At 35.7% G+C, this 13,182-nt stretch overlaps 1 protein-coding gene and 1 pseudogene across 5 annotated transcripts; both read left to right on the top strand.

The window, feature by feature from the left end:
* Window positions 329-881, top strand: LOC109947973 (annotated as a pseudogene).
* Window positions 3,965-12,928, top strand: LOC18783158 (probable sugar phosphate/phosphate translocator At1g06470). Of its 5 annotated transcripts, none has more exons than XM_020560124.1 (13): window positions 3,965-4,247; window positions 4,765-5,564; window positions 5,681-5,850; window positions 6,664-6,749; window positions 6,837-6,886; window positions 7,227-7,294; window positions 8,037-8,137; window positions 8,272-8,284; window positions 9,926-10,110; window positions 10,499-10,585; window positions 11,220-11,314; window positions 11,677-11,805; window positions 12,403-12,928. In XM_020560124.1, exons 2-12 carry the CDS (start codon window positions 5,044-5,046, stop codon window positions 11,795-11,797), a joined length of 1,497 nt encoding a protein of 498 aa, XP_020415713.1. In that variant the 5' UTR covers window positions 3,965-4,247; window positions 4,765-5,043; the 3' UTR covers window positions 11,798-11,805; window positions 12,403-12,928. The 5 variants fall into 5 exon arrangements, with proteins under 5 accessions (XP_020415713.1, XP_020415714.1, XP_020415715.1 ...); XM_020560125.1 differs by having other exon boundaries at window positions 3,965-4,338; window positions 12,403-12,571; XM_020560126.1 differs by having other exon boundaries at window positions 3,965-4,314; window positions 12,403-12,571.

The following is a 13,182-nucleotide window of genomic DNA, read 5'->3' on the forward strand; positions in this document are numbered from 1 at the left end:
ATTAGGATCCTACTCTGCGATTGAGGGGAGTGTTTACCTATTGAATAGAATGATGGAATACCACGTGTCAATGGTTAATTGAATAGATGTGTTCACACATAAGATTGTTAGAATTGTTAGAACAATCAAATGTATTATAGTTAGCTACCTGTTAGTAGATGTAGTTGGTTAGCATAGTTACTTAGTTAGTAACCTACCACTGCTAAGTATATAAACTGTGTTGTAATAGTTGGAAAGTTAACTAGAAAATCCTCTTATTCATTCTCTACAATTTCTCTAAATTCCTCTTTGTTCTCTTTTCTTCTTCTTCATCTTCCTCTCTATAATCATGTCCTCATATATTATTAACAATAATAATCAATCTCTGATGCCATGCTTAACAGAATAGTGGCGAGATTTGCCTTTCAAAGTTGATGACTTGGAGGACATGATTGTCTACAACTCCCTCACCGACGCTCTTAGTTTCGGTTGGTTACTCGATCACAGCTTGTACGAATATGTCAAGCTTGAGCCCCTCCTCTACGATCCCTTTGATTACCATCATGAGCTCCCAAACTTTTTCACCCAATTCCATCAACACCATCATCCTAATAATGTTCCCATCAAAATGCCCTTTGATCATGATGATCTGAAGCACATGCAAGTTCAAGTACAAGATGTTGATGTAGTTGATAAAATAAGGTGCCAAAGTCTGGTGGCGAGAGGGAGGCATTATAGAGGGGTGAGGCAGAGGCCGCAAGGGGAGTTCGTGGTTGAGAAACGGGCGTAGCTAAGAATAGAGCCAGAGTTTTGGCTTGAGACCTACTAGACCTCTGAAATCGACTCTCGCTTATGACCGAACCGCCTACCGCATGCTTGGCTCCTACACGATATTTGCTTGAATAAGCTGCCGCCTATTCGATTGGCTTGATCATTGGCGGATAGCTTCTCCCCTTCTCCTCTTCTCCTTTTGGCTAGGTAGAGCTTCTCCTAAGGTAATAAAATACTATAAAATTGGTTTTTTATTTTTTATTTTTTTATAAAGCTTCTTAGATATAGGTCCATTTTAATTAAGATGTAAAAAAGTGTCAAATGGGCCGTGCCGGGCCTGCTCGGCCCATTTAATAAACTGGTCGTGTCAGGTTCGTCCATTTGTGAAAATCATCAATTCTGGCTCGAGTCCACAGCCTTAACCCATATGGGCTTTGGTCGTGCTCATGTCGTGCCTGTGACTGGACTAGAAACACCATTTACATTAGCCACGCTCCTTATGAGTTGTGTTATGATATTTAAAATTTCATTTATCGAAGTTCATATGATTCGTGGCCCTTGAATCAATAATCCATCCATAATCGGTATGTAAGCTAGAAGAGTTAAATGTTTGACATGTATTAACTTGGGAACTCAAACCAGAAGGCATACTTTCCTGAGTAGGATTAGACGACATGAGGGAATGATGGGGCTCTACAGTTGCAACAAAACCAGGCGGTGTATAAAGGGTTTGGCTGGTGACTGTGGCGCTGCTGCCTAGAGCAGTAGGTGCGGCTCCTGCAGAAGGGCCACCGGCCAGCGGAACAGTTTTGGTTAGTGCAGCATGTCCAACTCTGTCTTGCTGCTTCTTCCGTTTTTTCAAAGTGTCCTACCAATCAGGATACCTATTGAATTTGAAGCACTTATCTCTATTATGTTTGGTACTGTTGTAGTGAGTGCAATGGAAAGGAACGAGGTCTGAGGTCTGGGAAGATTTCTAGGGATTAAGGTATTGATACCATGTAGTAAAATTGGCATCATTCAGTAAAATTGGCACCATTCAATTTGATACCAATCGGTGTATCAGAAGTTTCCCGATGAACTTTAACAACTAGTGGGTACAGTGATCTCTGGATTAATGGCTAAGTCACCCATGGTATGGAGACAAGGTCACAATGAACGGCATACGGGTATAGGTGGGCTTGGCAACCCTATAGCACGGATTGTAGGTAGGCAAGGGTAGATGAAGGCACGACAACCCTATAGCTAGGGGTGGCAATTTCGGATACGACCCGATACACGCACGAGAAATTAGCGGGTTCAACCCGCACGATAAAAAAACAGGTCAATTTCGGGTCAACCCGTTCTGACCCGTTTAATAAACGGGTGGGTTTCGGGTCAACCCGCTAACCCGCTATAATACCTATCTAACTCATTTATTAAACGGGTCGTGTCACGGGTCGTGTCAACCCGTGTACAACCCGCTAACCCGCTAAAAAATAAAGACAAATGGAGACTTCAACACACACACAAGGGGTTTCGAACCCCTCCCATCCTCATTTTCTCAAACATCTTATCCACCATGCTACAACCAACTTTGTGATTTTATGGTATGTCTTTTGATATTTATAATGTTTCTTTTTCTTTTGAGTTTTCCTTTCTTTTCCGTCTCTCTTCTCCTCTTTTTTTTTTCTTTTTTTTCTTCTTTCGTCTCCTCTCTCTTTTTTTTTCCTCTCTTTTCCTTTCCTCTTCTCTCCTTTTTTTTTCTTTTTTTTTCCTTCTCTTTAGTTTTCTCTCATCTCTCTTTTTTCTTTCTTTCTTTCTTTCCTTCAATCTTCTCTCTCTCTCTCTCTCTCTCTCTCTCTCTCTCTCTCTCTATTTTTTTTTCTTTCTTTTCCTTCTCTCTTCTCTCCTCTCTCTATCTTTTTTCTTTCTTTCTTTTCCTTATATTTTCTCTACTCTCTCTGTTTTTTTTTTAATTAAAATTTTTTCGGTTGTGAGTTTTGTAACATGCATGTTATTCTTTATGAACCCGTTACACGACTCGAAACCCGCACGATAAAAGACGACCCGAACCCGACACGACACGTTTATTAAATGGGTTGGGTTCGGGTTGAGCATTCTTGACACGTTTATTATCCCGACACGACACGAACCCGACACGACACGACCCATTGCCAGCCCTACCTATAGCACGGGTTGTAGGTTTGCATAGGTATGTTTGTGGCATAGGCACTACAAAATTTCCAGAGGTAAACCCTATGATCTCTGCTCTAATACCTTGTAGAAAATAATTTTGGGTTAATTTTTGAATATATATTCAATTATCCAAAAGTAGGTATTTATAGTATATATTCAATTCTCCAAAATAATATCCGGGATTGTGGAGCCAAGTTTCTGTCCATTCTGTCTTGAGACAAGATCTTGAGAAATGCGAGGGCAAAATTTCTGTTTTTTTTGTCAAGAGACCATTTTCAGATATCTCACCAACATAAGATACGTGTCAACATTTTATGCATATTTGGATACTTATTTTAGAAAGGGTAGAACTCGTGGCAATGACAAGATGATTGAAAAAACTCTCTGTGTTTATGGGAAAATGTAAGTTAATATCATTAGATAATGTTTGAATTAACTTGAATTATACTCTTTATTTGCGTACCAAACTTTGGTTGCTAAACATTTTCACATCACTTCTGTTTTATAAGTTTGCTTTGCATCCAATATCACCATACATACATGTTGATTGATGAGCCGGATCATGCTACTATAGTTATATGGATATGAACTCCAATATTTGATAAAAAAAAAAAAAACCCTCCATATTTGATTTTAAAATAAACTCGATATTTCAATTTTTCTATTCTTAACATGCTTATCGAAGTTTTGGTGTGACTGTAATAGTTAGTATCAGTCCTGAACTCCTATGGTCCAAGAAATCGGGACTGTAGTCAGTATTATAAATTTGCTCATATTATAACACATGTTTTGTGATTGCACCAAAAAATTATTTTTTCCCCAAAGTTGGGTCAAAGTCACGTCGGCAAATTGCACCAAACTTAATATAATGTTCAATGTTATCTTGTAATAAAAGCAAGCCTCAAGTCTTTGACCTACCATATTCAATTCAATTCAATTGGTGAAAGAGGAAAGGCCACCCGATAAAAGCAAAATCGTACCAAAAATATAAAAACCAAGCTGATAATTACATAATTAACTAATAATTAACGCTTTTGACAAATTAAGGCAAGCACCACCAGCTACACTAGAAGCTGCTGGGCAACAACAACAACAGACAAAAACACCCAAAACGAAAACACAAAGCATTTTCAGAAGCCCTATGACTTTGTACCTGCGAAAACCAAATACAAATCGCAAATAAAATAAATTAAAATCACCAAACAAATCCCAGATTGGATCTCTCTCCTCATTCTCAGCTATAGATCTCTCTCTCTCTCTCTCTCTCTCTCTCTCTCTCTCTGTGTCTGACCCTATTGTCTCTTTGTGCCCAATTTGAGGTCCGCTTAATGCTCTTTAGCAATCTCTCGTAATCAGTTTCTAACTTTGACATTTCATATCGAATCTGTATGTGCACATATATCTATATACGTACGTATTTCTGTGTATCTGATAGAATGAAACCAAATATTTTGGCTTTTGAGTGTCTGGGTTTTTCTTGTGATCTGGGCTGCCTTGTGTATGTGTTTGTATATGTATCTATTTATCATTCGTGTTTTATTTGATCTGAACGTTTAAAAGGAACAGACACCAACATTGGTTTTTGGGTTTGGATTCTGTAATTCTGTACGGCAATTCTTTCATTGGGTTTACCTCTCTGTTTGGTTGCCTAGAAATTGTTTAAGCAATTAACAATTATCTTGGAAAGACTTAGAAGACCTCAGCTTAACTAAATCATTTATATGCAGTGTATTCCTTCAAAATTTTCTTTCCCGATAAGTTGGGTCTTGTTGATTCCAGTTTAGCTTACATTGGACATTTTAAGGTTTTCTTGATGGAAATTTTGAATCTGAATAGGAACTGTTGGAGTCTCCAATCAATGCCAGTATAGTGGAGCGCCTGTTTTTGAGTTCTGAAGCTGTTTCTTTGTATTATTGCTGAAAATTGTGGAAGGGCTACTTAGGAGTGAGTTTAGGCCAAGATTGGAATTTTTTCTGTGTGCTAGATCATGTAGTTCATCCAAGTTGAACAATGCTATTGTCTGATTTTAGTAGAACCAAACATATTCAGAGGCCATTGGGTAGATTGGATTGTGTTTTAGGGTATAGATGGCTCTAATTTAGAGTTCAATAGGAGATGGTAGAGAGTGATTTGGATACAGAAAAGGTTGAGTACACGGAAGCCAACTACGCTCAGAGTGGAAGCCAAGAATCAGGTCTTCACAGGGAGCCCTCATTCTCTCGCTGGTGCGATGAAGATCGGACAGTGCATTTTGATCGTCAATTAGAAAACACGGATGCTAGTGTAGAAGAAGACTCTGACTTTGAATTGCCCATGCTTCAAAGGGGTGAGCTAGAAAACAACATTTTGGATAGGGACAGAAACCATAATACTAAATCTCAGAAGAGAAATATGCGGTTGAACGGTGGTGATACCTTGGATGATGATTCTACTCACGTAGGTGGGACTGGAAATGAGGAGTATTTGCCCTTTGATATCGAGAATAGCTCTGAAGGGGAGGTACATGCTATAGATAGTTCTATGCATAACCATAAAGCATTACCACCCAATTCGAAGAACCCTATTTCTGTTTCCAATGTGCTGAAAATGTTGTTCTTCGTACTAATGTGGTACACTTTCAGCCTGTTTTTGACTTTGTAAGTTCTCTCTACTTGATCAATCATCATATGCATATATTTTGTGAAATATTCAAGTTACTTAATGATGCTAAATTATTTTCTTCTCCATTTTTTTTTGTTTCTGGTTTGTTTAGGTATAACAAAAGTCTGTTAGGAGATGATTTGGGGAAGTTCCCTGCTCCATTATTGATGAATACTGTTCATTTCTCAATGCAAGCTGTCTTTTCGAAGGGAATCACATGGTATTGGTCTAATAGATTCCAAACTGGTGGTTCTATGTCATGGAGAGATTACTTTGTGAAAGGTAAACTCATCATCCTTTTGCTTTGTTATATGAATTTGGTAATTGCGAAGTGAGTTGAGTTCTTTAAACATTTTTCCAAATAATCTAGTGCTTACAGCTTAAATTTCAAATGCCGGTTGTTTTACAGTTTTTATTTTCTTTTTGTTTGTTAGGATATATGTTTTTTATATTTTGAAATTAAGGTTTAAATAGGAACAATTATTGTGAAAAAGATTTCGTCTTCTCGCTCTTCTTTCCAAGATTCAAGTGATATTTTGTTATGAAAAATATATAATCTATTCCATACCATCTTCAACCATCATAGTTGTGGCCTGTGTAAAGATTGAGATGCTGTTGGAGTTTATACCTATGTTTCTGAATGGGTAGGAGCAAAAGATTTAGATTTGTAGAGTTTTTAGGGAAACTATATTGGTCGACCTAGGTCATGAAGCATGGAGCTTCTCTCATAATCTGTGAAGCAACGTCATGAAGACAAGAATGACACAAATAGGTCAGCACGTTGAAAAGAGTTGAGCAGAAGAAAGTACGTACACATGATCCAGGACACAGGAATTTGATAACTGATTATATTTCGTACTTATTATTGTTTGTATAGGTTCCTATCTTTGATGCCTGATATTAATGTTAAATCAGAATACATTCTGTGGCATTTGATTTATCGTATAGCCTCTCTTGGATGCCTGATGTTAATGTTCTTTACAAAATATGCTTCCCTTCTTATAATTTTGTTGTCATATACTTAATACTTGTCTGTTACTTAGTAAATTAACTTTGCTATCAACTAATGCTACAGATGGACTTTGCCTTTCACAGTTGTACCCACGGCTCTTGGAACAGCAATGGATGTTAATCTAAGCAACGCATCCCTTGTTTTTATATCTGTCACATTTGCCACAATGGTTGGTTACTTTCTCCACATATTCACATCCTAACATTTTTCATTCATTATCTGTCAACTACTTATTGACTTCCTTTTACTTTTGCAGTGTAAATCAGCGGCTCCTATATTTCTTCTTCTATTTGCTTTTGCTTTCAGGTGAATTTCTTGCCAATAGAGTTCTGTGACCTGTTTCCCTAATCATGGTGCATAGATATCTTTACCGAATGCTATCCAATCTTTGTATAACTGCTATATCTGTAATCCAGTCTTCTTGTAACTCTATTTGCGTCCAAATGTTTCTTCTCCCTCGTTTCTTATAGTTCTAAAATGACTTCTGGGTTAAAATTAGCATACAAATTAACTATAAATTTATCATACATTTCAGTGTCTAGTCACCCTGTATCATTGTGCTTACCTTTGGTTAACGTCATTTTCATTTTCTCTCTGATTGTGCCCTTTTTGTTCTTCCGTGCAATGCAAATCTTCTGCTTGGAAGATTGGAGGCACCAAGTGTTAGACTTTCGGGGATCATATTAATTATCTCCATCGGAATACTATTAACAGGTATTAAGCTTTGGCTTATAATCATTTATTTCATTATGCTCTGATTTTTTTTTTTTCATGTGTATATTTTTTCGATTCTTGTATTGAAAGATTCTTTCCCTTCCTTCCCCTTTCTTTCCTTCCTCTCTCTTGTTTTTCTTTTTATAGTTTAGTAATTGTACATATGTCTGTTTCATTCTCTCTCGTCAATCTTTTAATGTCTTTTTTCTTCTAGATATCATGGGAATGCAGTAATGCTCCCAAAATATGTGCCTAAGACTTAGGATATCTTGCCTGCTCGAAAGGAACTTGAACTGGACATTTTGTACTTCTAGTCTTCTTGAACTTATCTTTAGGCTTTTCTGCCATCTCTTTGTTGAAGTAACTCTATCCTATAATCTGGTTTTTCCCTTCTTCATTATAATGTCTGCCATTATTGATGGAAATACCAAAGGGCCTTGACAAGTTCCATATCCTAAGACCACTTTACGTTCACATACAGTGAACTTATGTGCATTTTTTAAAATTCATTGTTTTTTTAGTTTAGCAGATTGTTTGCTAATGCTTAAACATATAGTTTTTGTGATTAAAAGATCGCAACTGAAACCTCAATTCAAGTCCTTACCATTGTTGTTGCCTGTTATGCTTCTAGCCCTTGTGGTTATTGCTTTTCTAAGAAGTTTTTTTGGAGTGGAACTTTTAAGCATTTATGATATTTCCGATGTTAATGTTTCCATATTTTCCCATTTTGGATTTTCTGCAGTTGCAAAGGAGACTGAATTTGACTTTTGGGGATTCATTTTTGTCATGCTTGCTGCTGTTATGTCCGGCTTCCGCTGGTGCATGACTCAAATTCTTTTGCAGGTGTGCTTTCTGTGTACTTCTGGTTTTTCTTTCTTTCAATTTTTGGTTTTTATAACTACATAATCTTACGTATCTTTATTGGTTACTTTGTTATGCATTACGCTCATGAATGGTTTCCCAAAATCGAAATAAAGAAAGAAGATTATGGTAAGTGCTATGCTGTAATTGCAATCTCACTTTTGGAATGTTTGAATAGTAAATTTCACATATTTGTCTTCGAAAGAGTTCTTGCACTGGTATATCAGTTGCTACTAGGATAACATCATTATTTGTTATGTAAACATGTCAATGTGGTCAGTCCCTGCTAGAGTTACAGCTTCGTATTCAAGTAATTTGTCTTTTTTGGCAAGTGCATGAGTTTTTCATTTTTTAAAATAACTTAAACAAATAGTTTAACTTGTAAATTCTATACTATGAGATTTCATTAGATTTTTCATATTCTATACTATGATATTTTATGATATTTTTTGTATTTAGTTTTTTTCCGAAACAAGTGCAATTGGTGAATACTTATAAGTCCTGAAGTATTTCAGTGGTATCATTATTATGTCCTAAAAATATGTGATTTATGGTTTCATGTTTATTTTCTTACGTGAAGATAAGTAATTATATTCACTATCTGTACTTTATTGTATTTGTGGGATTATTACTGGTATCATAATCCAAGAAGTACTGGTTGAGTTTTTTGTCTATAATGTAATTATCGGACATGTTGCTTTTTAGCGTTAGTCATCTTAGACTCCAGTAAGATGGCTCAGGTGAAGCCAGCGTACAAACTCAAACAGTTATAGTCTATTTAAATTTTGGGAGGCAAGGCAACTCAAATAGATAAATCATGGATATTTTTTAAACTACATTAAAGCACATAAAAGTTATGACTTATACTTCGTGTGAACAAATTCCACCTTAGCTTCCAATGAAGTCACCCAACTGAACTAAACCAAATTTAGAGATTGGCATTGGTGACTGGTATTTAGACAAGGGTTTGGCACTGGGACTATGATTGTCAGCAAATTTGTGACCTCTGAAACTTTTTTTAGAAGAATCATATTTTGTTAAAAAAGTCATAATAAAGTACAATAAAAGTTTTTATTAAAAAAATCATAATAAAGTACAATAAAAGTGACCAAGGAGTACATATTAGAAAAGGAATTATCCAATGTGTACTCCTTTTTCTAATGTGAAGAACAAGGAGTACTTATGAGAAAAGGAGTACACATTGGACACAGCTACAAAAGGTTCAACAAAGAAATTATCATATCACTACCTTTTGCAACTTAGAGATGCAATTCATTACCTGCCTTGAAACAGTATCCCATATCTGGATACGTGTGATTTCGTGGAACCATCAGAGGCCTTGGTACATTTTTGACTTGATTAGTAAATATGAATCATGAAATTGATGCTGAAATCTGCATGGGATTAAGGGTAATGGACATATGGTAACATTCTCTTGTCCTTTCATTTTCCAGACGCTAAAAGATTAGGTGGTAATCAACTCGTTTCCATCATTTGGGTTGTCTGAAGCATGTTACTGGTGAAGTTATGGCTATGCATCCAGTCCAGTTACATGCAGTTTACACCTGGCTAATTTCTTTTTGTCAATTTCATGATGACCAAAATATGAAATTTGATGCTGTAGAAAAGTTATGGTATATAGATGTATATATGAACAATTTTTTCTGAATCAGGACAGTTTCTGACAATCTTATATTTTCAAATATTAGTATATAGATGCTGTAAGTTTGCATAACTTACGCTTACAATAATTCTGTTCAATTGTTCTAGGTTTAAAAAATCCGCTTACTTTGATGAGCTATGTGACCCCAGTGATGGCAGTAGTGACTGCCCTTCTCTCCCTTGTTTTTGATCCGTGGGATGAACTTAGGAGAAACAATTACTTCAATAATCCAGCGCATATCAGTCGAAGTTGCTTGCTGATGCTGTTTGGTGGAACCCTTGCCTTTTTTATGGTAGGAGAATAGGGAAACTTTTTCTTGTTGTATATCGATTTCTTTCTTGCTATTGCATGTTTTATGATTGCTATTGACTTTAAATTAGAGTATTTGGTGAGGGCTGTTGACTTTAAACTACAAGACTAGTTTACTGCAACTTTTGCTTTTGTTTTAAATACCTTAAGTCTGTGTGTGCGTGTGTGTATATTTGTTCTCTCAGCTATGTATAGGGGGTGAGATACATTCAATTATCTCAGCTATTCATATATGATCGAATGGTTGAAAAACAGGTCCTCATTTAAGGATCTTATGAGATAATAGTTATATACGTGCATACATACACATATGTATGCATTTATAAGGAATAATCTTGATTTAAACTGACTAAGATGCCCTTTTGCTCCAGGTATTAACAGAATTCATTCTTGTCTCAGTAACCAGTGCTGTCACAGTAACAATAGCAGGTGTTGTTAAGGAGGCTCTCACTATATTGGTATGTCCAAAAAGGCTACATTGGCAGTAGTACACCCGTATTCACTTAGAGAAAGAAATCCTTTTCTGTTTATTTTATTTTTATTTTTCTCTTCTTTTCTGTTCAAAATGTGTCCACGGAACATATAGTTAATACAATACATGATGAGAGGAATGGCTAATATGGATTTGCTGATCTTTGGTGCATTAATACAATATCTTAATGTTTATACCGCCATATCTTAGATTTCATAAATTATTTGAGGAATTGCATAAACAAGTTGAAGACTTGCGTCACTGCCTGAATTAATTCCCACTTAAGCAGATAAGCTTTGCTATCTATGCCCAAACTCTAGTTCATGATTTGCTAGCTCTAAGCTCTTGTGAGAATTTACACCAAAACAATTTGGTTACTCACATGTCAGATTTTGCTTCTATGGTATGTAAATGTTCTAGTTTGAGCCTCTGTTTCTATTTTGAACTCTGATTTTACCTTTCTATGGATTTTAATGTATAAACATTGAAAATTTATGTTAATCGTGTGACATTCTTGTCTTTTTGATGCTCATCAGGTTTCTGTACTCGTCAATATATATCTATCGCTGAGGCTGTCGAATTATGTATTGATTTCTAATCCTATGATTTTGCATACTCAGGTTGCAGTTATTTACTTCCATGATGAATTTACCCGGTTGAAAGGAGCTGGGCTCTTCATAATTATGCTTGGTGTCAGTTTATTCAACTGGTACAAGTAAGTTCTCATTTGGTTGGGGGGAATCATTTGTTTTTTGCTTATGCTGTAGTATGTTTAATAGTGAAACATTCCTTTGAAAATTGTTATAATCCATTAATTTACACTTTATTTAAATACAAATGAGAGTGAGTAAGAAAATAGGCAGAAGGGCCAGAAAATTATAATGGAGGAATTTTTGTTCTCCAGTTTTTTAGTTGGAGAGAAAAGGATAAGATGGGAAGAGTGTTGGGAAGGAAGTAGTTTTCTGTGGAAGTAGTAGGACGAAACTGTACAGAACTTGCAAATACGCAAGCCTTGCTCTTGAATATTTACTATACCACATGTATCTCTATTTTAATCAGTTGTATTTTATTTTACAGATACGAAAAGATAAAGAAGGGTCAAACAAGTGAAGATGACATGGAGGAATCAGTCACGACAAATATTGCTGCAAAATATGTTATTCTTGAGGAGACGGATGAGCAAGATGATGGCAGATGAAAGCTTTAGTAAGTCCATGCATCTCAATTTGAAGGAACCCAATAGTTGTAAATTCTCGATATTGAGCTAATACACAATTCAGTTATCAACTTCATTAAATACACAAAATATGGTTTTGGTTTAAAAATTTACACCAAATGTATGTTAATTACACTAAATTTTACACGTAATATTGTCACTCCTTTTATCTGTATGAACCTACCTCATCCCTGCTCATGCATTTTTCTTTTTATTATTTATCTTTATATATTTGTTTTAGATGCGGCCATTTGTATTGCTGGTCATAAATTTTCATAAATGATAGGGGGGCTAAAGTTCTACTAAGAGCAAAGTGGGATTGCTACCTGGAACTGGACCTTAGTTTATTTAATATATACCAATTTATATAAAAAAACTGTAAAGTTTCCTCTTGTGACGGTTGGTATGAGTCATATTCTTATTTGTGGCTGAGTCTCAATGTCAGTGATTCAGTCAATTGCTTGGTAAAATGTTTAGTGATTCTGGATCAAAATACTCGTCTCTATTAACTGCTAAGCTTTGTTGAATTTTCATGCAGTCATTTGTATATCAGGCTATTTTGCTAATTTAACTTGACATTACATCAGGTAAATTTTCGCTGGAAAAGTTCATTGTCATGCATCTCGGTGAAGCTTTTAGCAAGAAGCGCATTTGCTTGTTTCAATTTTCAGCATCTGTTCGTGTTCCTACTTCTTCAAGCTTTGCCCTTTGCAGAGTTCACTCTAAATCAATACGAGTTGAGATTTTGCAGCTACGCACCAAGAATCAGAAGAGAAGCTAAATCTTAGCTCTTAGTATATACTGAGTGGTATTTGTTAGGATGTGTGCGCGTGGATGTCAAAGTCAATAATGCTTCAGTTTTTTCTTATTATTTTTTAAAATACTTTGTTAAGATAGAGGGGGTGGTGTTTGCACCTGCAAGCTACCCAGAGTTTTGTAATTTCCATCATGCTTGATGGATTGTTTCATTGCCCTTGATGTATATTATAAATTGGGCTTCTTCTTTTTTTTTTCTTTTTTTTTCCTCTCCATTTTTTCTTGGTATCAGAATAAAAATGATTTCTCACAAGAATATGAAATTATGATTTATCACCTATTTGATGATTGTATTTATGTGCAGAAGCTGAGACTGCATTTGGTTTTATGAGGTCAGTTTTCTTCATGGGTTACAACGGCGTTGGTTTGGGTGTGCGCATATTAGATTTAGCGTGGATTTCTATCTGACACCCATAATCTGTTTTTGGACACCCACTTCTGCTGGACGCACCCATCTTCAAATTTTGAACTTTTACAAATTTCTGAGTAAATAAATTGTACGTATATCTGAATCTGTTTGCACCATGGTTGAACAATCTTCAACAGAAAAT

The sequence above is a fragment of the Prunus persica genome, chromosome G3, assembly GCF_000346465.2.
Source record: "Prunus persica cultivar Lovell chromosome G3, Prunus_persica_NCBIv2, whole genome shotgun sequence".
Taxonomy (NCBI): domain Eukaryota; kingdom Viridiplantae; phylum Streptophyta; class Magnoliopsida; order Rosales; family Rosaceae; genus Prunus; species Prunus persica.

Bases quoted from the DNA above. Each gene is read 5' to 3' on its own strand.
- LOC18783158 (XM_020560124.1), top strand. From the start codon at position 5,044: ATGGTAGAGAGTGATTTGGATACAGAAAAGGTTGAGTACACGGAAGCC. The intron at 10,586-11,219 runs GTATGTCCAAAA...TTGCATACTCAG, and splicing joins AGGAGGCTCTCACTATATTG to GTTGCAGTTATTTACTTCCA. The intron at 11,315-11,676 runs GTAAGTTCTCAT...TTTATTTTACAG, and splicing joins AGTTTATTCAACTGGTACAA to ATACGAAAAGATAAAGAAGG.